We start from the raw sequence: 22,027 nt of genomic DNA on the forward strand, positions 1-22,027 counted from the left end.
CTTCCACACAAGACCAACCAGTGACGCTCAGATAAAAAAAGTTTGAAAGCCAAAACAAGTACAAAGCTGAAGAGCACCGAGGACCAAAACTTCCAAAAAGTTGCGCCTAACACGGACAGGATTTTATGCCTGGGACAAGAACATCCTTATTATTTAGAATAATTTATAATTTTGCAAACAGTAAATGTCTGTCTAGCAGGTGTCATCTGACCTTGACCTCATTTTCATGGTTCATTGGTCAATGTTAAGTTTTTGTGTTTTGGTCTGTGTTTCAAATACTAATTTGTCAACTATATTTGGTGTATGAAATGATTGTTAGGCGTGCATGTCTGTCTAACTAATATCATTTTACCATGACCTCATTTCCATGGTTCATTGGTTAACATTAATTTTTGTGTTTTGGTCTGTTTTTCAGTTACCATAATCAATGGGTCAACTATATTTGGTGTATGGAATAATTGTAAGGTGTACATATTCTGTGTGACAGTTTTTATTTGACCTTGAACAAATTGTCATGGATCTTTAAACATGTTAAGTTTATGTGATACTTGTAGTAAAACCTTTATCTTTAAGACTTTCAATATAAAATCAATGGTCAGTAAAACAGGCGAGACATTTCAGCGTGTGGATTCTTGTTTAATAATATGTCAACCTTTAAATAGCCTCGAGTCTAGTGAAATTTCAAATAGATAAAACACAAACTATCTAATAATAATGATTACCACTTCGTTCTCCAAATGACAAATATAGTGAGATACAACATCATATGATAACCACTAACAAAGTAACTTACTTTCTTTACTTCGGGAACAATCTAACTGTATGAGGAACCCCTCTGGTTCCAACAAAAAATACACCAAAGATGATGTCACAAAAAGGCACGACTATTTATCGACAACATGTATGTTCAGTTTGGTGGATTGATATTTCAACAGGCAGTCTGTATTCCAGTTGGTACTTATTGCGTACCCATACTGCCCAACTTGTTTATGTACTCATATGAATCAGAATTCATAAAAAAACCTATTCAAAAATTAAAATAAAAAACAACGTCTTGTAAAGTTCCTTAATTTCAGATTTAGATGTATTATAGATGTCCTGTAACTCAAGAATCGACATTTCAGTGCGTGGTTGTATCTCATATATCCAAGTGAACTTGAGATGAGGGATACTATCGAAACTAGAAGGTTTCCTTCATATCTTGGTCTAAACAACTGGCGCCTTTAAATGATCAAGCATATGTTTATATGGCGGAGATGAAATATGAGTACGTAAACAAATCCTGTTCACATAACATACTACGGGTATATCTTATATGTCTAAGTACTATGAAAATGAATACACTGAAGTATGAACATTAAACTGCAGTATACAGAGCCTCAACCATAAAAGTTGAATAAACACATATATAATTACATGATAATACAAACTATATACATTTGAGAGTGTCGCTTCTTTCATGAGAACACTTTACGTTTTGGGATAAGTTTAAATTTGCATAAATAAACATACATTTGTAACTTGTAATTTATAACTTTAGGCTGTACTGTCAATTCACCGCTTACTGCACCTTATTAAGTAAACGCGATATTCTAAAAAAAAAGGCATTAGTTAGAAAGTAAAAAGAGGGTGTAAATCTGAATATTTTAGACGGGAAGAAATATTTCATGTTTTGGAGAAGTTACATATAATAGGTGAATGCTGACAGACATATGGGTTACTACATATAACACCGATATTACTGAAGGCTCAGACAAATGAACAAGAAATAATAATTATTGATAGACATAACCATTATACTCATTATAATGTATTCGCCCTTTTAGTAGAAGCTAAGGTGAAAAACAAGTGTCGAACTTGCACCCTCATAAAACTACATACAAAATTAGGTTTTTAAAAATGATAAGCGATTTCTGCTCCATTCTCACAACCGCCCAGCTGTTCATGGTAAAAGTTCTATAGTATAAAATCATTTTCAAAAGCAATAAAAGTTTCAGACAGAATGTCATTGCAAGGAGAGTAAACTGCCCACATAATTCAATGCGTGACTTCACCAAATGACAATACGCAAACTGTAGATATCGACTTACATGTACAATAGATATACTAATTGAAATCAGTCACGAACCTTTGGCGTCGCAGGTGTCTTCTAATGCTAATAAATTGTAGATGTCACACCAAAATATCATGGTGATGTATTTAACTTTTCTTTAATACATGTAATGGAAATTGTGTGTTATAATTGGCTAAGTGCATTTACTGATAGACACAATACAAAAAAACGCATAAGTTTGTTTGATTTTGTAAAGTTTTACGGAAGGTAGCATAATATAAACAAAGATAAAAAAAACACGTAAAACAGCAAAAATACCGAACTCCAAGGAAAATTCAAAGCGGAAAGTCATTGATCAAATGGCAAAATTAAAAGCTCAAACACATCAAACGAATCGAAAACAACTATCATATTCCTGACTTGGTACAGACATTTCCATATAAATAGTACAATTCGCATAATAGCAGATTTATCAAATATGAAAAATACTGTTCTTAATTATTTATCTTGACAATATATAACTGACGTTTCGAATTCTATAATACATAACATTATATGATAGCATAATTTAACATTCTGTGTTTATTAAATATATATATATATGTTGTACCGCTTTTTCGTTGTTCGGCTGTGCTGTTTTTATGTGCTGATCTAGGTTGTTTTACGTATTTGCTTATATTCTGTTGTTAGTCACCACTTCGGTGTTAACATGTATATCAATTATATGGTCATTTTTATATTTTATAAATTTACTGTTTGCAAAAATATGAATTATTCTAAATACTAAATATTTTCTTATCCCAGGCAGATAACCTAGCCGTATTTGGCACAACTTTTTGGAATTTTGGGTCATCAATGATCTTCATCTTTAGGCCTGGCACCTTTGATAACTATTAGCTTGTCGTAATGTTCCATTGTATTGTTTATTTGTGTGTTTCTCTGTCCTGTATGTTCTTCCATTTATTTGTATTGTAGTCCTGTCGTGTAATGTTGTCATTTTAGTGTTATATTTAACATTGCCATTAAAGCAGGAGGTTTGGCTAGCCACAAAGCCAGGTTCAACCCACCATTTTTTCTTAAAATGTCCTGTACCAAAACAGGAATATGGCTATTGTTATCTTATAGTTCGTTTCTGTGTGTGTTGCATTTTAGTGTTTCTGTTGTGTCTTTGTTCTCCTCTTATATTTGATGTGTTTCCCTCAGTTTTAGTTTGTAACCCGGATTTGTTTTTTCTCAATCGATTTATGAATTTCGAACAGCGGTATACTACTGTTGTCTTTATTTGCAAGGTTTTCAGTACATGAAGTTTTATCACTGAAACTTTTTTTGTTAATTTCCTTATATGTAATATGCCAAGTTTTGTCTTCCATCTAATTACGATCAAGTAAAATCTAAATACGGATCTGTCTACATATTCTGGCGCAAAATCGCTATATTTACAATAGGTAGGAAACATTTATATAATTAATGCTCTACTCAATGTAAATTTGACTCAAAAGCTAACTATGACTTCGATAATAATGTGCTGAGAAAAAATATTTAAATGCTCTATGTGAATTTTTTAAATGGAGATTACTCCTCTATCTACATTCCATTTCTTTGTTATCTTTGAATTATTGTCTTCCATGAACAGGGTGCAAGAAAAAGGCCATATTATTTCATTATATTTACCTAACCCTAACCTGTCCAACAGTTAGGCAAATAACAAAATCAAATATTTGTATCCATAATTCATACGAAACACTTTATTCGGAGTGACTGTTATATGGACTAATATTAAACATAATCGACACGAGACGGTAATAGATGCATCTCACGGATGAAAAGTCATGCATGAATGACACAATCCGTTGGGGGATAAAATTTCGTTCTTTTCAAAAGGTATTGTATCAAAATGGAATAAAATCCGCAAATAATGATTCGAACAAAAAATAAAGAGATTAAAAGGACAATTCGACCAGCCGTTTTTTAAAATATTGTTTTTCATTTACATAGATGAGACGTTTAAATGAAACAATAGAAAAATAATAACTACATATTTGAGAGGGACAAATAGGTGAATATTAAGACGCTAGAATATTCGTGTCAACAGGCAGTTTGATAATCATCTGACCTTATAAAGGAGGAACCATGTAAACAATTAATAAACAATGTATCGAGGAACTTGTAAAGATATCTGGTATTCCACATATATATATGTCAAGGAAAACAAATGTTTAAACAATGTAAAATTAGTGGAAAATCCTTCACACTAATTTCTCTTTGACTGATAAAAACTTTTTTTTTGTATTTAATCATGCTATAATTTAATTGATTTGAATATTGTTTTACATAATTGGATTATTTCAATATAATTGTGTCGATTAAAAAATATCTACACGTTCTGATGGTCGCCAAAAACTGAATCAGTCGTAAAACAACAGGACATAAGTGATAAATATGTTTTCTATGGCTCATTACTAGTATTAAAAAAAATACACTGTATCTGTATTCATGATATTTTTACAGGCACATTTTGTTATTCGAAATGAGCTATTGAAACATAAAATTTGATAGTTGATAAAAATTCAAAAAGTTTATCTTCACCAAATATTAAAATCAAGATAACTAAGTTGGACGTAAACATTGAAGATTGTTTCGATATGAAAATGAAGGAAAATCGTTGTAAATTTGTTGATATTAGTATTTCATTATAATGAACCTTACCTTTCTAATGATGATCTATGTAGTAATTTCGGTGAAACCGTCATATATTTCCTTATATCATACTTTAAGACTATTCATTGGTCTATATTTTGCTTATAACACTCAAATGAATAAATAAATGTTACACCAGTCACCCATTTAAGACATTATTATCAGGAAATTAATCACAATGAAATGATACTTTATTTTTTTTCGCTAGAAGACAATTGCTTTACACACGAAGTAACACAAAACAAAAGGATTATAATGCCTAAACATTCTTGAGTTTAAATTGTGAAACCAAAAGAAGCCCTCAGAAAACTGATAAGGTAGTTTTATATTAAAGTCCATAAAAAGTGCTTAACTGCAGAAATAATACATAAAGATTGCTGGTATCAGGAGATAATAAAACCCTGAAAGTCTATATGATACTTAACGATCAAAGTGCAGCTGTAACTCCAACTGACAGTTATATTCCAAAATGGTATAACTTGTCTGCTTATGATATTTTCCGCGTATTGTGCTGACATAAAATATCGACGATACGACCGTTTACTGTTAATACAACCCTAAAATCATCATAAAGATTAAAGTTTGTCTACCTCCATTTTTAGATGGCCTTAGCTGGATTTGGCACTTTTTAAATTTTTTGAATTTTACTGATGAGAAGATATGATTATTTTAACTTTGAGTCGTGATTAATTAGCATTAATCTTTTTACTTTTTATTTAAACATCAAGTCAGATTTTAGATTTATAGAAAGAAAACTATCAATTAACTCATTGTAGATTGAAATTGTGTACCCATGACGCGAGTTTCGTCAACAAAAGACTCTTCAGTGACGCTTGAATGAAAATGAAAATAAAAAGGTCAATTGAGGTACAAAGTTGAAAAGCAATGAGGAAACGATGAACATATTTTCTTACTGAACAAAAACGATATCTATCATCAAAACAGTGATAACGAAATGTATACAGAACTGTGACCCAAAAATTAAACAACAGTAGTCCTAATATCAATCCACTCTAAAAAAAACCTTCGCTTTTCATGTGGTGCGAATTGTCAAGGATTATTCATTTTATTGAATTTAAAGACACAGCTTACTTATGAAACGATGTCCTTGTGCAACATTTACTGTTACTTGCAGAGTAAAAAATTTCCCATCTTTATTCAGGATGTCCAAACTTCACACAAATCCTTATAAAGAAAACGTCATAGGCCATAATTCCGGATAACTATCTTTCTAAAGTTATGTTCTTACTGCCATTATTTCTTAAGTCAAATGGGCCTTCCGAAATGTGGTGATGAGGTATATTCAATCAGATGTGGATTCTTAAATAAATATCTACTCAAAAATCTTCCATCACAATATCTATAGTTTTGCATTGGTATCAAAAACTTTGATTTTTCTACTTTTCACACTACAATTTCCCATGCTCAATTGAAATATCGACACCATCGCCTAATCAAACAGATATTCTATACAAATAATAGCGGAAACGCAAATACAAATTTCTTATTTTTAGATCATAAAAACATTTACTTTGTGAACATCTGCACTGATTAAAACCAAAAATACACCGACAATGATATAAAAAAGCTGGACACCAAAAACGTTTTCTTTTATTCGTTTTATTTATATCATATTTCAGTAGGCAGTCGGTGTTCTAACAGGTATTTAAAATTGTGCACCTCTACTGACCGATTTGCTTTTGTATCGTTATGAAGCAGAATTCATATAGAACCTTCTCAAAGAAAAAAGAAAAAGCAACAAGTGTTTTCTGTCACGTAATAACCCATATTTCAATGAGTGATTACATCTCATATATACCATGAACTTGTGATTCAGGATACTACCAAATTTAGAAGTTCAGGTTCATCATGTTGATATCTTGATCTTTTTGTCGATATTGCCACATATGGACTCCTTCATGCTACAATCTACGACGATCGTGATGATTTAAACTTTCGAATTGTCAACACATCATTTGTCAGCAGTAATATGAACGCTGCTCCAATGTAGACTCAACTTACAAGCGACGTGTTTTCGCAGTCTTATATGTTAGATTCCAGTATGTTCGTTTGATAAATAAATTAACCGATTGTGTCCTATTCCCAATGATGACATTTTGACTAAGTGAACACTGTACCATAATATTTGTCTGATCTGCAAATGTTTTGATTGTGTCCTATTCCCGATGGTGACATTTTGACTAAGTGAACACTATACCACAATATTTGTCTGATCTGCAAATGTATTGATTGTGTCCTATTCCCGATGGTGACATTTTGACTAAGTGAACACTGTACCACAATATTTGTCTGATCTGCAAATGTATTGATTGTGTCCTATTCCCGATGGTGACATTTTGACTAAGTGAACACTATACCACAATATTTGTCTGATCTGCAAATGTATTGATTGTGTCATATGTCCGATGGTGACATTTTGACTATGATCACTATGCCACAATATTTGTCTGATCTGCAAATGTATTGATTGTGTCATATTCCCGATGGTGACATTTTGACTAAGTGAACACTATACCACAATATTTGTCTGATCTGCAAATGTATTGATTGTGTCATATTCCCGATGGTGACATTTTGACTAAGTGAACACTATACCACAATATTTGTCTGATCTGTAAATGTATTGATTGTGTCCTATTCCCGATGGTGACATTTTGACTAAGTGAACACTGTACCACAATATTTGTCTCATCTGCAAATGTATTGATTGTGTCCTATTCCCGATGATGACATTTTGACTAAGTGAACACTGTACCACAATATTTGTCTGATCTGCAAATGTATTGATTGTGTCATATTTCAGATGGTGACATTTTGACTAAGTGAACACTATACCACAAAATTTGACTGATCTGCAAATGTATTGATTGTATCATATTCCCGATGGTGACATTTTGACTAAGTGAACACTATACCACAATATTTGTCTGATCTGCAAATGTATTGATTGTGTCCTATTCCCGATGGTGACACTTTGACTAAGTGAACACTATACCACAATATTTGTCTGATCTGCAAATGTATTGATTGTGTCCTATTCCCGATGATGACACTTTGACTAAGTGAACACTGTACCACAATATTTGTCTGATCTGCAAATGTATTGATTGTGTCATATTCCCGATGGTGACATTTTGACTAAGTGAACACTATACCACAATATTCGTCTGATCTGCAAATGTATTGATTGTGTCATATTCCCGATGGTGACATTTTGACTAAGTGAACACTATACCACAATATTTGTCTGATTTGCAAATGTATTGATTGTGTCCTATTCCCGATGATGACACTTTGACTAAGTGAACACTATACCACAATATTTGTCTGATCTGCAAATGTATTGATTGTGTCCTATTCCCGATGATGACATTTTGACTAAGTGAACACTATACCACAATATTTTCTGCTCTGCAAATGTATTGATTATGTCTCATTTCCGGTTGTGATAGTTTGACTGAATGTGGATTCGCCTGAAATGTGATTCATACATAGCAGGTGACTATAGTCTTGTCGATACACCGGTTTCGCTCATTGTGTGGTTTATGAGATTCCATCTGTTTTTATTCTTTTTAAATTAATTTGCAATTCCACCGTGGATTTATTCGATTTGGATATCGGTGAACTACTAGTACCTCTAATTCAAATTATGGTCACGGTTAATGAAAGCAAACACAAATTATCGAATTTGTCAAATCATGTTTTAACCTCTTCATTTTAATACTTGTGTTCTTTGTTAGTATTCACTTATCTTTCTTAAAGAGAGGTGCAGGATACCAAAGGGACATTTAAACTCATAAGAAAAAAAAACAAAAAAACTGACAACGCCATGGCTAAAAAAGAAAAAGACAAAAAGACACACAACAGTACACAAAACACATCATAAAAAACTAGAGACTGAGCAACACGAACCACACCAACACTGGGGATGATCTCAGATGCTCCCGGAGGGTAAGCAGATCTTGTTCCACATGTGGCATCCGTCGTGTTGCTCAGGTACAAACCCTGTGATAAGTCTAATTCGGTAGGCCACATTCGGGGAAAAGGGGACGGGATTGTAGTTATGACAATTTGAACACATTCGTTGTCATCTGTGCAACGGATATTTCATAACGGTCAACCAAAGGGATGATTTCAACGTCACCACTTGGAACTCTTGGATTAAAAACTTCCTTGTGAGCAGCAACCCTCTATCAAGGAAATACTGATAGGAATACAAGCCCTGGAATACCGTATCAACTAGGAGATATATACTCCGTATGCAGGCGCTGCTCGAATGTTGCTACATAGAAATAGAAAGTTCACCATTTGGAAGCTGAAATCATCTCTTTTGTCGTAAAGTTTTGTTTTCAACCGACCATCATTGTCAATTTCTAGATGTAAGTCAAGATATAAGGCTACCTTAACTGTATCTGTTGTCTCCTTTATCTAAAATTGTAACAAAAATATGAATACAAAAGCAAAGATAAAAATATTTATTTCTTTACAGGTATGATTTGATTTCGAAATACAAATTAATGCTTTACCCAAACTATGTACATTAAATTACACTTTATTCCGAAGAATTCGTTCGTTTGCTTTCGAAGCTGTTTTAATTCATTGATCATTAATTGTATAGCAGTATTTATTGAAACACGAATAACTTCATCATATGTCGTCTTTGCGTTTCTTTAATTAGTTTATCGTTTGTAATTAAATAAATGTTGAATATTGTATCTTTTTTTGATTTCGGATAAATAGAAAGTATATAAACTAAAGTTATTTATCACAGACTAAAACGCAATGCAGTCGTTTTACCAAACGTAAGTGCCGAAAACACATTCCCCTTTAACAGTTGCACTTGGAGTCCTAGCTGTGTCCTTACAATAACTCATCCTGTTCTTTTCATTTGATTCCCTATCTTAATCCATTCATGACATTTCACGGTATTGGTCTAAAGCAAAAGCATTTTGGCTGCTGCTATAGTTGCGTCCGTACACTGTCAAATGGTATAGAAAGATATCCAATATATACATCATCTTCGGTGAAACATAATGGAAGGTTATTGTATTGGTACTGCAGCAGTCTTTACCCTGTAAAACAATATGTTGTATTAATTAAGGATCCGTTTAAGAACATTGGGACATCGAAAAGGGGAAAATATACAAAGGGTGGCAATAAAAAAGCATAAGGCGATGAATAACAGACAAAAGTGGATGAGGTACTACACAAAAACTTGAGATTGAGAAACATGATCCAACCAAAAAGGGGTGAGCTCATATTTTCAAAATAAGCAAGCATTTCCTACCCTACTATTAAAATGCACCATTCTTAACATATATAACATGTAAATACATTGACGTAACAAAACGAGAAATAAAGCATAATACAAAAGCTGATTGGTGAATTTCTCACACATAACCCTAGTGCGTTATCAGATTAAAAACATGCAGCCAACGTTTATGCTAAGTCTCGTATCTATTGTATTATCGATGTAGTTAACAAGATTATGATAAGAAGAAATTGCATTAAAGACAAATGTATTGATAGATCGGATGTAGCAGAGAACACGAGCAACCCCACATAATAATGATGTACACAAAATATCACGGGTACCTTACATGTGATGTGGCGGAGATCACGACCAACTCTATATAATACGGATGTACACAAAATACCGCTGGTAATTCACATGTGATCGATGATACGAAGCACAATGGACTATAAATCGAAAGGAGAGTTGCCGTTATAAAGTAGAATTTAAGGATAGTAAGCCTAGTTTGTGTATATACAAAGGAAATAAAAATTGAAAAATTGTGCTTCAATTAATGCAGTTTGATAGTCTTCTTTGTTGATTCGAAAGTTGAAGTTAAAATAAAGGATACTTTTCATTTTTGATAACAAGTAAAGCAGAAGATACCAAGTACTTATTCAAAACTCAAAAGCTTAAGGGAAACTGACAACGAAATGGCCAAAGTCCGAAAAACGATACAAAGACAAAACGTCCACAAAACAATATATAAATAATCAAAAGACCTGGAATTATAGATTATCGTTGGTCATCTCAACGAGGTTGATTTTCTCGCTTGAGCCGGTACGGCGAAAGTGAGAAAAGCAATCCAGTTGAGATGACCAATGATAATCTGTTTATCGCTATTTTACCTATGACGACGTTGTTAATTTCATTGACAACGGCACGTGCACCCTTAGTTTCTAGCGATAATGGTTCACATCACTCTACTGTGCTGAGATATGAAATTATCAGTCAGTAAAATCAAAGGAAAATTTCGTAAAATAGCGATAATGACTAGTCCGATCAAAAGCTGGGGATTACAGTAGTTTCTCAGCAATGATAATAACACCATGTTCCACTTGTGGCAAGCGTTATATTGTTCATGTTAACTGCAAATCCTATGATAAATCTCATATGGTCATTTCAAGAGTACAGATTAATTGATGGCGCTTCTAACAAAGTTTCTTTGCAGTACAGTGTCAAATTTTATGATCAGTTGACTTTGAACAATCCCTGATATGGTGTAAATCAATATTGTTGTACTTGTTGCTTTTGTCATCTGCCATACCGATACATAACTTTTAGAACAATTTCATTAAATTTCATATACTCTGAAGAACCTTTTTACGTCTGTCATATTTGTTGTTTAATTGTTTTTTGTTTTTTTGGTTAAATAGAAATCAGGCCATTAGTTTTATCTTTTGGACTGTTTATCATTCTTTAATTAATGGTTCTTTCATATCGTTTTATACAGTATGGGTTTTGTTCATTGTTGAATGTCGAACATATCAAATTTTTTACACATCTTGTGCACTTCGATATCTTTGCTAAATTAAGACTACAGTTGTTAACCTATGTTAAAATCTCATAAACCGATAGCGAAGAGACAAATCAATGTGACAAACATAATTTGAGGGAATCGCATAAATTTAAAAAGAACAAGACCAAATGCATCGACAGGATAAACATATACTGCTACGCATGAATCCCCCACAATGCGAATCTAGCCATAATGTCACAATCGGGAATATCTTTCCTACAGTATGTTATGTAGAATATGTAAAAGAAAGGCGAATGATACCAAAGGGACATCCAAACATATAAATCGAAATTTACTGACAACGCAATGAAAAAAAGAACAAGACCAAAACACAACATGAAAACTAAAGATTGAGCAATACGAACCCCACCAAAAACCTGGGGTGATCCCATGTACTCCAGAAGGATAAGAGCAGATCCTGATCTACATGTGGCATCGGTAAATGATAAAGAAAATCTACGCATTTCTTGGTTCAATTCTGCTCATTACCGTTTGTAAATATGGAAAGGTTCTCTGTTTCATACAATGTATGTACTAAATAGGTTCTATGAATATAAGCAGTGTATACTAAGTATTATAATATTTATTACCGTTTTGGCCGGTGTACTAGGATACTTTTTTAGTAAATCGGATAATGGTCCTACCATATGGTCTTCAATAGTTCCACCATGGAATGTTTCTCGATTGAATTTGTCTGTTGTATCATATACTGGGACACCTTGTCTATCCAAACACTTACCAATATCCACATCTTCATCTTTGCCATCCTTCGGACAATTTTTATATTTAATCCCAAACATAAGTTTGTTTAAAGCTTCCTTACTTAAAATATACCCTGCACCACCACTATTATATCCTTGTTTAGTGTACAATTTATAGTTTTGACCCAAATAAACTGGTTCTTTACTTTTAAAAAATGATAAAAAATGTCTCAAGTTTTCCAAAATAACGTATGTGTCATCATCGGCTTTCAAAAACCAATCATATTCTGTAAATTGTTTATGTACATATTCAAATATCCGAACAACTTTATCTGTAAGATGTTTTCGGCCATCTTTAGCTAAATCCAAGTAAACGACATTCTGTATTGTACTCGGTCTGTTTGTGAAAAAAATAGTCTTGTTACAACGTCTTCCCCATGTATCATTTACAGCTTTAGCTTTAGAAAGTAAAGTATTACTTGTTGTGAGAACTAAACACATGATTGAAGTTGGCAGTGGGGATTGTGGAGATCTGTTTCGTGCTATTGGTCTTCTAAACTTGACCTCATGCTTGTCTGTTTGAATAACCGGTAAAGAAGTTGTTGATACAAATGTGATTGTTTCCGGAAGAGGTTTTGGGTGTGTCTGCTCTGTCGCTTGTCTTCTGTAGTTTATCACATGGCCATCTGATTGAATAACTAGAAAGTTAAAAAAAACATTGGAATGTCTTTTATATATCCAGATATTATGCAAATAATTTTATGTATTGATACATTTATCATTACATTAATGTATACGAAAAAGTAAAATAACAAAAACACCGAACTCCAAGGAAAATTCAAAACGGAAAGTCCTTTATAATATGGAATAATCAAAAGCTCGAACACATCAACCGATAGGAAAATAACTGTCATATTCCTGACTTGGTACAGACATTTTCTAATGTAAAAAATGGTGGATTAAACCTTGTTTTATAGCTAGCTAAACCTCTGACTTGATTGAAAGTTGCAAAGAATTCAATTACTGTGGTTTCAATTATTTTCGTGGGTATCAATTTTCGTGGACAGAGAAAAAAGACGTTTCGTGGTATACGTAAATTCGTGGATCGCTGATTATAAAAAGAAAATAAATTCAGATACGTAATTCGTGGATTTCTTTTTGAATTAGGAGATCATATAACCTCCTTGGTTTGATCAATAATAAAACAAACAAAAAAGAAGGAATTCATTGAAAAGGTTTTGAATTGTCAAGATCCTCGCTTGGTCATTCTAGAGCAATATCCGCGTACTTAATCCTATTTATTTTTAATCACCAGTAAACCAAACTATGACACGATAATTAACGACTTGCAGTTTTTTTCCATGAACAGTTTTAATTAATTTTAAAAAGTAAGTTATTTCTGATATTCGATATATTTATTATTGATTTAATCAAAATACTTGTATGCTCTTTCAATAAAAACACGTGTTATCTTACAATGTTTATCGCTAGTCAACACTATACTAGAACTGCAAAACATAACTGGAAATAAAGATCCGACTCCATACACATTTCTCGGGATTATTCTTCGTTGAATTCTTAAATTCATGGTTCGCTGTGATCCACGAAACCCACGAATTGGTATACCACGAATAAAAATGAATCCACAGTATATTTACAACAACGTGTGAGCAAAACAAACAGACATAAAAGGTAAAAATGTCAAAAATTGAGGTACAGCAGCAACCATTGTGATATAATCTTAACCACTATAAAAACAAATATCTATTTCAACAAAGAAAAACACAATGGCATATAGACACTCTATAGACAAAGTACATAAGCAAAAATGAAAGACAAGAACACAATGGCGGGATGTATATTGACCGAGCCACGCCAAGAATTTATTACCAAAAATGAACTATCAGATTAGACCGTTGGTTTTCCCGTTTGAATGCTTTTACATTAGTAATTCTTGGGGCCCTTTATAGCTTGCTGTTCGGTGTGAGCCAAGGCTCCGTGTTAAAGACTGTACTTTGACCTATAATGGTTTACTTTTATAAATTTTACTTGGATGGAGAGTTGTCTCATTGGTACTCATACCACATCTCTTTATATCTATAAACACTAAAGGTTAAACATGTACACGGAAAAATAAAAAAAACACTATAACGCATAATTAAGATGATAAACAACGTCAGTACCTAGAATCTATACTTCAAGACCATCATGTATTTAAGTTGATACGAAATATTTATCATCAAGGTCTTGGTATCTTCCAAGGACCTTTTTAGAAAAAGGACGAGACGTCCTTTGACATAACTTTGGCTCATCAACGTTTTGCTTAGACACTGGTCTAGTATGCATTGTCTTAGCTTCAAAGGTATCTTTCCTAATTACTGTACTTGTCATTAAAGAAACCTTTTGATATTATGGATCAAGGGACAACTTAGAAAAAAACATTATCGTGCCTCAAAGTACTTATATCGAGACAGTATTATTGATTTTATACAAGCTTTGAAGTCTTTGATCTATAGCATGTACAATAGTATGAAATGGAGATAAGTGTGAACATTCTAGATTTTGTGGCTATGTTGTAAATATTAGAAAAAGTGACACATATTTGCATCTGTTCCTATTTTACTTTTTACTATTCCTTTTAAAAAAGATACGAAATAATTGGATAAGGGAGTCCAAATGAAGTTGATATAACAACAACAGATCACTGTATGGCCTTCAACAATGAGCAAAATCCATACCGTTGAGTAAGCTATAAAAGATATCAGCATGAAAAAAGCGAACATTGGCATGATTTATAAAAAACACGATAAACGATATAACAAAATATTACAGACAGCAACCATGATGAATCACTGAATTACTTGGTTCGGGTCCATTCAGAATGTGGCGGGATTAAACATGTTTGTGAGCCCTCTGGTTTTCGTCCCCGAGGGTATCACCAGCCCAGTAGTCAGCACTTCTGTGTTGACATGAATATCAATTATATGGTCATTTTTATAAATTTCCTGTTGCAAAACTTTGAATTTTTCGAAAAACTAAGGATTTTCTTATCCCAGGAGTAGATTACCTTAGCCGTATTTGGCACAACTTTTTGGAATTTTGGGTCCTCAATGCTCTTCAACTTTGTACTTGTTTGGCTTTATAACTATTTTGATCTGAGCGTCACTGATGAGTCTTATGTAGACGAAACGCGCGTCTGGCGTATTAAATTATTATCCTGGTACCTTTGATAACTATTTCCTTTAATCTGTGAAAGTAGTGACGTCAATTACATTGTCGTATCAATGCAGTACATGTATTTGAATTAAATTGTTGTATAAACATCTATATTACTATGAATAAACGAGAAACTCACTCAAAATTACAAGAACACGCCAAAAATAATTCACGGAAAACATGCGCTATACAGGAGCAAACATGTTTAATCGATACAGGACAAAACATGGGTGACACTTAATTAGTTATTACGTTCCCAACTTCACACAAGCTGAATACAACTTAACCATCGACCGGATTCAGGATTACACGTAGGATTAAACTAAACTGATCATTTAAGTACAACTAAATAGAATTTTAAAAATACCATTGATCTTTTGTTGTGTTTGCAAAAAGAATATAACAAACATAAAGAATGTAATAAGACATATGACACTAAAACTTCCTCGTTTGCTGAATAATGAAATTGTCCTCATGACTAGCTGCTATCTGCATCTTCTACAAAATAATGCAAAAACATATTTATACAAAATTCTACAACATATGGTCTTTTATTGAAAACCAAAATCATAAACATTGATTTTGATAAGATGGTCAGTATCAGTAAAAAAGATCATTTATATAATGATATGGGAACAAAACCTTATCCGCCTAATAATGACGTTTCCTGTTATTCGTCTGAAGCGACAAAGGTGGGCATCTCAAGAAGAATGAACGAAGCAAGTATTATCTTTTAACTTTCACTATATAATTTATAAATGATTCATGTTAAACAGATTAATTCAAAGTTTTGTTATTATGTGGATCGCATCAATCCTATTGAACGTCAATTAAATGAGACGATATATACTGTAATGTCTGTTAATATCTTGAATAAATAAAGGCAACAGTAGTATACCGCTGTTCAATAGTAATTTATCGATTTAATTGTAACAAATCCGGGTCACAAACCAAAACCGAGGGAAACACATCAACTATAAGAGGAAAGCAAGAGAACAACATAAGTACTGAACTGCTACAAAAATAAACGCCAATATACATAGAAACGGACTATTTGATAACAACTGCTATATTCCTGACTTGGTACAGGACATTTTAAGAAAAAATGGTGGGTTGAACCTGGTTTTAAGGCTATCCAAACCTCCCGCTTATATGGCAATGTTAAAAATACCGCTAAAATTACGTGACAGGAATGCATTACAACTAAACGCAAGAACACCCAGGACAGGGACATACATAATTAAATAATATAATAGTACACCACAACATGTAAACCACAGAATAACAACGGACACCTTCCATTTACACCACAATAGAATTATGAACTGTGCGTCACACGAATGAACTATACCTAGAAATCAACAGAAAGTCCTTTGAAAACAATAGAGGATACTTTATTTGGACATTCTCATTTTGAACTTGTCACATTCAGATAGCATCATCTTAGTAAAATATGCATACAGCGAATCAATGAATTGTGGTTTTTCCGGTCCTTAATATATCTTCTTATTGAAAGCTCATGGACGTAATCTCGTTGACTACTATGACAATTCATTAACAGATATACATAGAAAGTGGCATTTGTAAAAACCAGTATTCAGTTCTCCATAACGCATTAGAGTCAATAAATAGGACATTTTTACAGATTGATACTTGCACCGATTAGCATTCCGAGAGATGAACAGGCTGCTTGTATCAGGTTATACATTATTTCATCACCATTTGATTTTTTTATTGAAATATTTTGAGAAGGAGATGCTTTTTAATTTATACAGTGGACTAACCTTAAAGATATAAATAATCTATTTTCATGGTTGAGTAAGAAATCAACAAATTCCGTTCATATCAATTGTCCTCAATTCCTCTGAAACACAAAAATTTCACACCAATGAAACTACATTTGATTGGTAACTGTAGTTGAGATAGTTAAATAGTATTTTGGGCTACTTGGTGTGAGATTTTGGTATTTGTTATGAATTTAATTTAAATTGTATGCATCCAAACTTGTAAGACATTAATAGTCATGATTTCTATGTTGAAAACGGTTGTTGTTAGTTCCGGTCTGTGATATTGTTTTCCGTTAATTGTTTTGTTTTGTTTTGTTAGTTTTCTAGTTTGAATTATTTTAAAGTTTGTCAAAATCGACTTTTTGATAACTAAATATTCATTGTTGAAAGCATACGACCTATTGTTGTTAATACAGATTAAATATTCGTTTGCTCTTTTCTTGGTGTGCTGACACTTCCTTTCACTTAAAATCAAAAGTGTTCCGTCTTTTGTCGTGCGATCAGCCACTTCCCTAGCGGTATACTTCAGTTTATATTAAAATGATCGTCTCAGTTCAACACTTATTTTCAAATGTAATATTCCCAAAGCAAAACTTTTCTTGTTTGGTATTGATTTTTTTAAAAGACTATGGTTATGCAGTTATGTTTTATATGTCTTGTCGAATCTTAAAATATTATGATTAATAATTGTGCTACACAAAATTCCAATCAGTTTATGACAGTTTAGGTTATAGCTCAAAATTCATTCAAAGTTTTTAGAACTGTACCTCTGTTGTTTGGTGTAAAATAAATTCAATATTCTATAGAAAAACATTTTTATATTTTTGTTTATCGACAACAAATGTGATGAGTTTGATCGATGATATTTGAGTTAACAATCGGTTTCCATCTTTTCAATGGGTATTTACTATGAGACTACTGTTCGACTTGTTTTTGAACTCATTTGAAGTTAATTTAAATAGAAACAAAAAGAAGTTCTTTAATATCACCCCTAGATATACTGATGATGTTCTGTCACTCAATAACCCACATTATGATAAGTGCTTTACATCTCATAAAAACCAGTGAAATTGAAATTAAGGATTCTATGGAAAGTAGAATGTTTGCTTCATATCTTGATTTTTTTTTCGATATTGAGACTGACGGATGACTTCAAACTAGAATCTATTACAAATGAGATAATTTCAACTTTACAATTGTCAACTTCCCATTTTAGTAATATACCATCGGTCCCATCTAATGGCGTATACATGTCTCATTTAATGTGTTACGCTTCATATTATAACATTAACGGTACCAATTTTTCTGCACCAGATGCGTATTTTGACAATAACTGTCTCTTCAGTGATGCTCGATGTCAAAATATATGAAAATCCAAAGCTTATTAAAAATACCATGTGTTGGTGTTTCAACTGACTAGCTACATGTTTTTGCGCTCATAAATTTTTACAAATATCAGTATTCTTGTCTGAACTGTATTTTTACAGATGTTTTTAAATTGGATCCAGATTGTGACATTTTGACTGGGTGTATTAACTCACATGGGGTGATACATGCATAGCAGGAGTCGATTACCCTGTTGACCCATCTGATGTTGACCTATCTGATGTTGACCCATCTGATCTTGGTACTTGTGGATTTCATGCCATTTGTAAAGCTTCCAAACTTTGAAATTGATTTAACCTTAAGTTTTGAATCAATGGTCAATTTATGTCTTATTGAGACAAAATACATACCACATTATGAGCCTGTAATTCCTTATGAGGATTGACATACTCTTAATTTAAGAATACTGAACGACGTCTCCGTACTCCAAGTACACTTCCAAAATCCCTTTTATTGTAGACATGTATACTGATTTGCCTTTAGTTCTACAGTCGGTTTACTGTAATTTTTTTTAAATTTTTCTTGATACAAATCGAGGTGATTTGAGATAAATTTCAATGACGCAGCACATACACGATGAAAAAACAAAAAACATAATATGATAGTGATTAATACCGAAATTTATGTCGCTTTATTCATGTTATGTTTCACTTCTTAAACTTAAAGCAGGCGTTTTAACAAATCAAAAGAAAATCCAATCAAAAGGTTTGCATCTTAAGATTTAATTTTCAATTTCAAAGGATAATTATTATCGTGGCGTTTTTGTTGTTGTAGTAAACAGATGTAAATCGACTCAGAACTTTTATGAATTATGAATTGTTTCGTTTTTCAAGAGTTACGCAGTATCATTTTTGAATATAACCAAAACAGATGTTTATAATCATCAACTTTACAAAACGTTGATATGAAAACTCATATATATTTTCGTAATAACCGAAATATTTGTAATTTAATATAAATAAAGCAACATACATCAAGCTTTCTTTCAAATGAGGATTTGACCATTAAATTCATTGTGTATGTTGATACACGTCCAAAAAAGGTAAACAAGGGTAATAGAAAGTTTAGAATTATACATGTCATGTTTTTCTTTACAGTTTTATGCCTTACTTTAACTGTCCATAGTCATGATAGTGGTTCAATCTGCTTAAAAATCTTTTCAATCAGTGTATTGTGAATGTCCATCGCGAAAAGAAAATGAACATGAACCATTAATTTCAGAATAAAAATAAACTTAAAAATTTGTTAAATTTGCACAGTGCTTTCTCTGACACTGCAAATATTTGAAAAATAATAAGATACCTAGGGTGCAATAAAAACATTAAGCTATATATACTTGGATGATGATCGTCAAAACGCGAACGCTTGTGCAAAGAAACTATGAATTTAACTACAACTAATCGCTAATAGGGTTTAAAGACAAATGAAGTTCATAAAAAGGATCGTTTTAAAATTGTTATGTATTTGATATGTGCATTATATGTTATGATTAACGATTTATTAAGGCGTATTTTCTGTTCATATAAAATATGTTGTATTATTGTGCCCCCAAACTTTTATATTACTTTAGATACGCTTATGAGGGTTTGAAAAATTATGTCGATACAGATATACAGGGGTATGTAATTCTAGCAAAACGTTAGGTGATTATTGTCTTGAAGTGATTATAAGAAATTGTCTAAAAAAACAATCATATTCTTCCAACTGAAGTTACCCTTAACAGTTATTTTGATATGGGTTGGTCATTGTTTTTAAATCTTGCGGAAAACCATTGGATCACGTTATTATTGCTCCACCTTTACCTATTTACCTGATGTTATTTGTCATCCGAGTATTAATTCAGACCTTGAAATTTAATTATTTAACGCTAATTGTTAATAGAAACAGGGATGGCAACTCTAAATCTGAAGTTAATCATTCCTTAACAAAGCATAAAATTGATCTTGATTGTTGGTATATAACTTTAGTTATGATTCGTTTTTAGTTTTTTTTTTCTCCTTCTTAAAATAAAGAGTATTATTGATTGTTTATATAAATATAATAAATCTATGGTCTAATACCTAAAAATTGATTGGTATGAAGATCCTGATACGAATAATTTAGCCTTTATAATATGATTATATCCTGACATAAAAAACTTATAAGATGAAAAGAGGTTAATTTGCATTTCTTTACACACATGCACAATAATTAAATTGACAATTCAACTGACGCTAAACGAATTCCAGTTATTTTATCAATGAAACAAAATGTATAAAAGGTTGGATTTGCCTGTCCTGTTGTGACTTTTTCAGAAATTTTCATTTTTTTAAAAGTAATTATTTGAAGAGAAACATTGAAATTTCAATTCACGAACGTCTGTGCAAGGTTAAAGCAAGTGTATCTCAACAGAAAATAACATTTTTCAGTTGTATTAAGCTGTAATAAATCCAATTTAACCTAAACGAAAGCAGTGAATTAAAGAGCTATAAATATGACCGATCAGCATATTTTTGTACATTAAAAACCAATTTGATCATTTTAAGTCCATATTCGGCGATCTCACAAAATCTTGCCAGCACTACTAATGTGTTTTCATATATGTTTTAGTTGAATAATCAATTAAAAGGAATAGACCACTATTATACCCATAAACGAATGTATCGCTTCAACAATTTTATACGTAATATGTTTTTTCAAATGATAAACATTATTCTTTCTTATGAGTACTCGATGGCAGGCATATAATCAATATTTCATCGTTTTTCCATTCTACCCTGTGATTTTTGCACTCATCAATTGTTTATAATGTGGGCTAAGAATATATTTACTACATCAGTTGATTGGTACTAATTATCTTCCTTCTTCCACATTGTATTTATATAAAATGTCTGCATTGTTTGCGAAATCATACCTCAATTTCATATACAAAAACATTAAGCATACGGTATCAATAATTTCATATTTTGAAATAATATACTCACATTATTATACTTCAATAAATAATGACTGTTGCTAACATTGACAAATATAGTCTTGATTGTTCTCCCTTTAAGAAATGTAAATCTACTTTGTGCATTGGTGTGCATCAAAGGTAAACCTTACGGATTTAAATTGAAAGAGAAATAAATAGAGTGGATCGATGAACACCCGTTTATAAATTTACTGAACGCATATAATGATGGGGATATTGATTGTAGGGGAAAAGGTGTACATGAAATTTATATTCATATTTTTACCTGTACATTTTTTCCAATACATCATTTGCAGATATGTAAATACCATTTATATTCGTATTTTAATTGCAAATAACATGATAGTTATTTTTAAAAGGTTATATGTTTGTGTGTGTGTGTGTTGATATAGAGGGGTATG

At 32.1% G+C, this 22,027-nt stretch overlaps 2 protein-coding genes across 8 annotated transcripts in view; both read right to left on the reverse strand.

The window, feature by feature from the left end:
• The window catches only part of LOC127708152 (growth arrest-specific protein 6-like), a 28,510-nt gene extending 23,612 nt beyond the window's left edge, over positions 1-4,898 (reverse strand). For 4 of the 5 annotated variants that reach the window (XR_007985174.1, XR_007985173.1, XR_007985175.1 and 1 more), the window contains exon 1: positions 4,760-4,898. The gene's annotated coding sequence lies outside the window, so the exon portion shown is untranslated. Of the gene's footprint in view, positions 1-1,512; positions 1,602-4,759 lie in introns of those variants that run through there. The other variant, XM_052212993.1, reaches the window with a different exon arrangement.
• Positions 4,899-9,231: 4,333 nt separating this feature from the next.
• Positions 9,232-21,753, reverse strand: LOC127707847 (glycoprotein-N-acetylgalactosamine 3-beta-galactosyltransferase 1-like). 3 transcript variants are annotated; one of them, XM_052212598.1, is made up of 6 exons: positions 21,637-21,753; positions 19,024-19,172; positions 17,285-17,364; positions 15,868-15,998; positions 12,174-12,982; positions 9,232-9,843 (listed from the first exon to the last, which is right to left on the reverse strand). In XM_052212598.1, exons 4-6 carry the CDS (start codon positions 15,974-15,976, stop codon positions 9,682-9,684), a joined length of 1,080 nt encoding a protein of 359 aa, XP_052068558.1. In that variant the 5' UTR covers positions 15,977-15,998; positions 17,285-17,364; positions 19,024-19,172; positions 21,637-21,753; the 3' UTR covers positions 9,232-9,681. The 3 variants fall into 3 exon arrangements, with proteins under 3 accessions (XP_052068558.1, XP_052068557.1, XP_052068559.1); XM_052212597.1 differs by lacking the exon at positions 19,024-19,172; XM_052212599.1 differs by lacking the exons at positions 17,285-17,364; positions 19,024-19,172.
• Between the last annotated feature and the right edge of the window lie 274 nt (positions 21,754-22,027).

Source organism: Mytilus californianus, unplaced genomic scaffold (assembly GCF_021869535.1).
Source record: "Mytilus californianus isolate M0D057914Y unplaced genomic scaffold, xbMytCali1.0.p SCAF_7, whole genome shotgun sequence".
Taxonomy (NCBI): domain Eukaryota; kingdom Metazoa; phylum Mollusca; class Bivalvia; order Mytilida; family Mytilidae; genus Mytilus; species Mytilus californianus.

Excerpts from the sequence above, each read along its gene's own strand:
- LOC127707847 (XM_052212599.1), bottom strand. The coding sequence starts at position 15,976 with ATGAGGACAATTTCATTATTCAGCAAACGAGGAAGTTTTAGTGTCATA. Across the intron at positions 12,983-15,867 it reads AACACAACAAAAGATCAATG|TTATTCAATCAGATGGCCAT; the intron begins GTATTTTTAAAA and ends TTAACTTTCTAG. Across the intron at positions 9,844-12,173 it reads CTAGTACACCGGCCAAAACG|GGTAAAGACTGCTGCAGTAC; the intron begins GTAATAAATATT and ends ATTGTTTTACAG.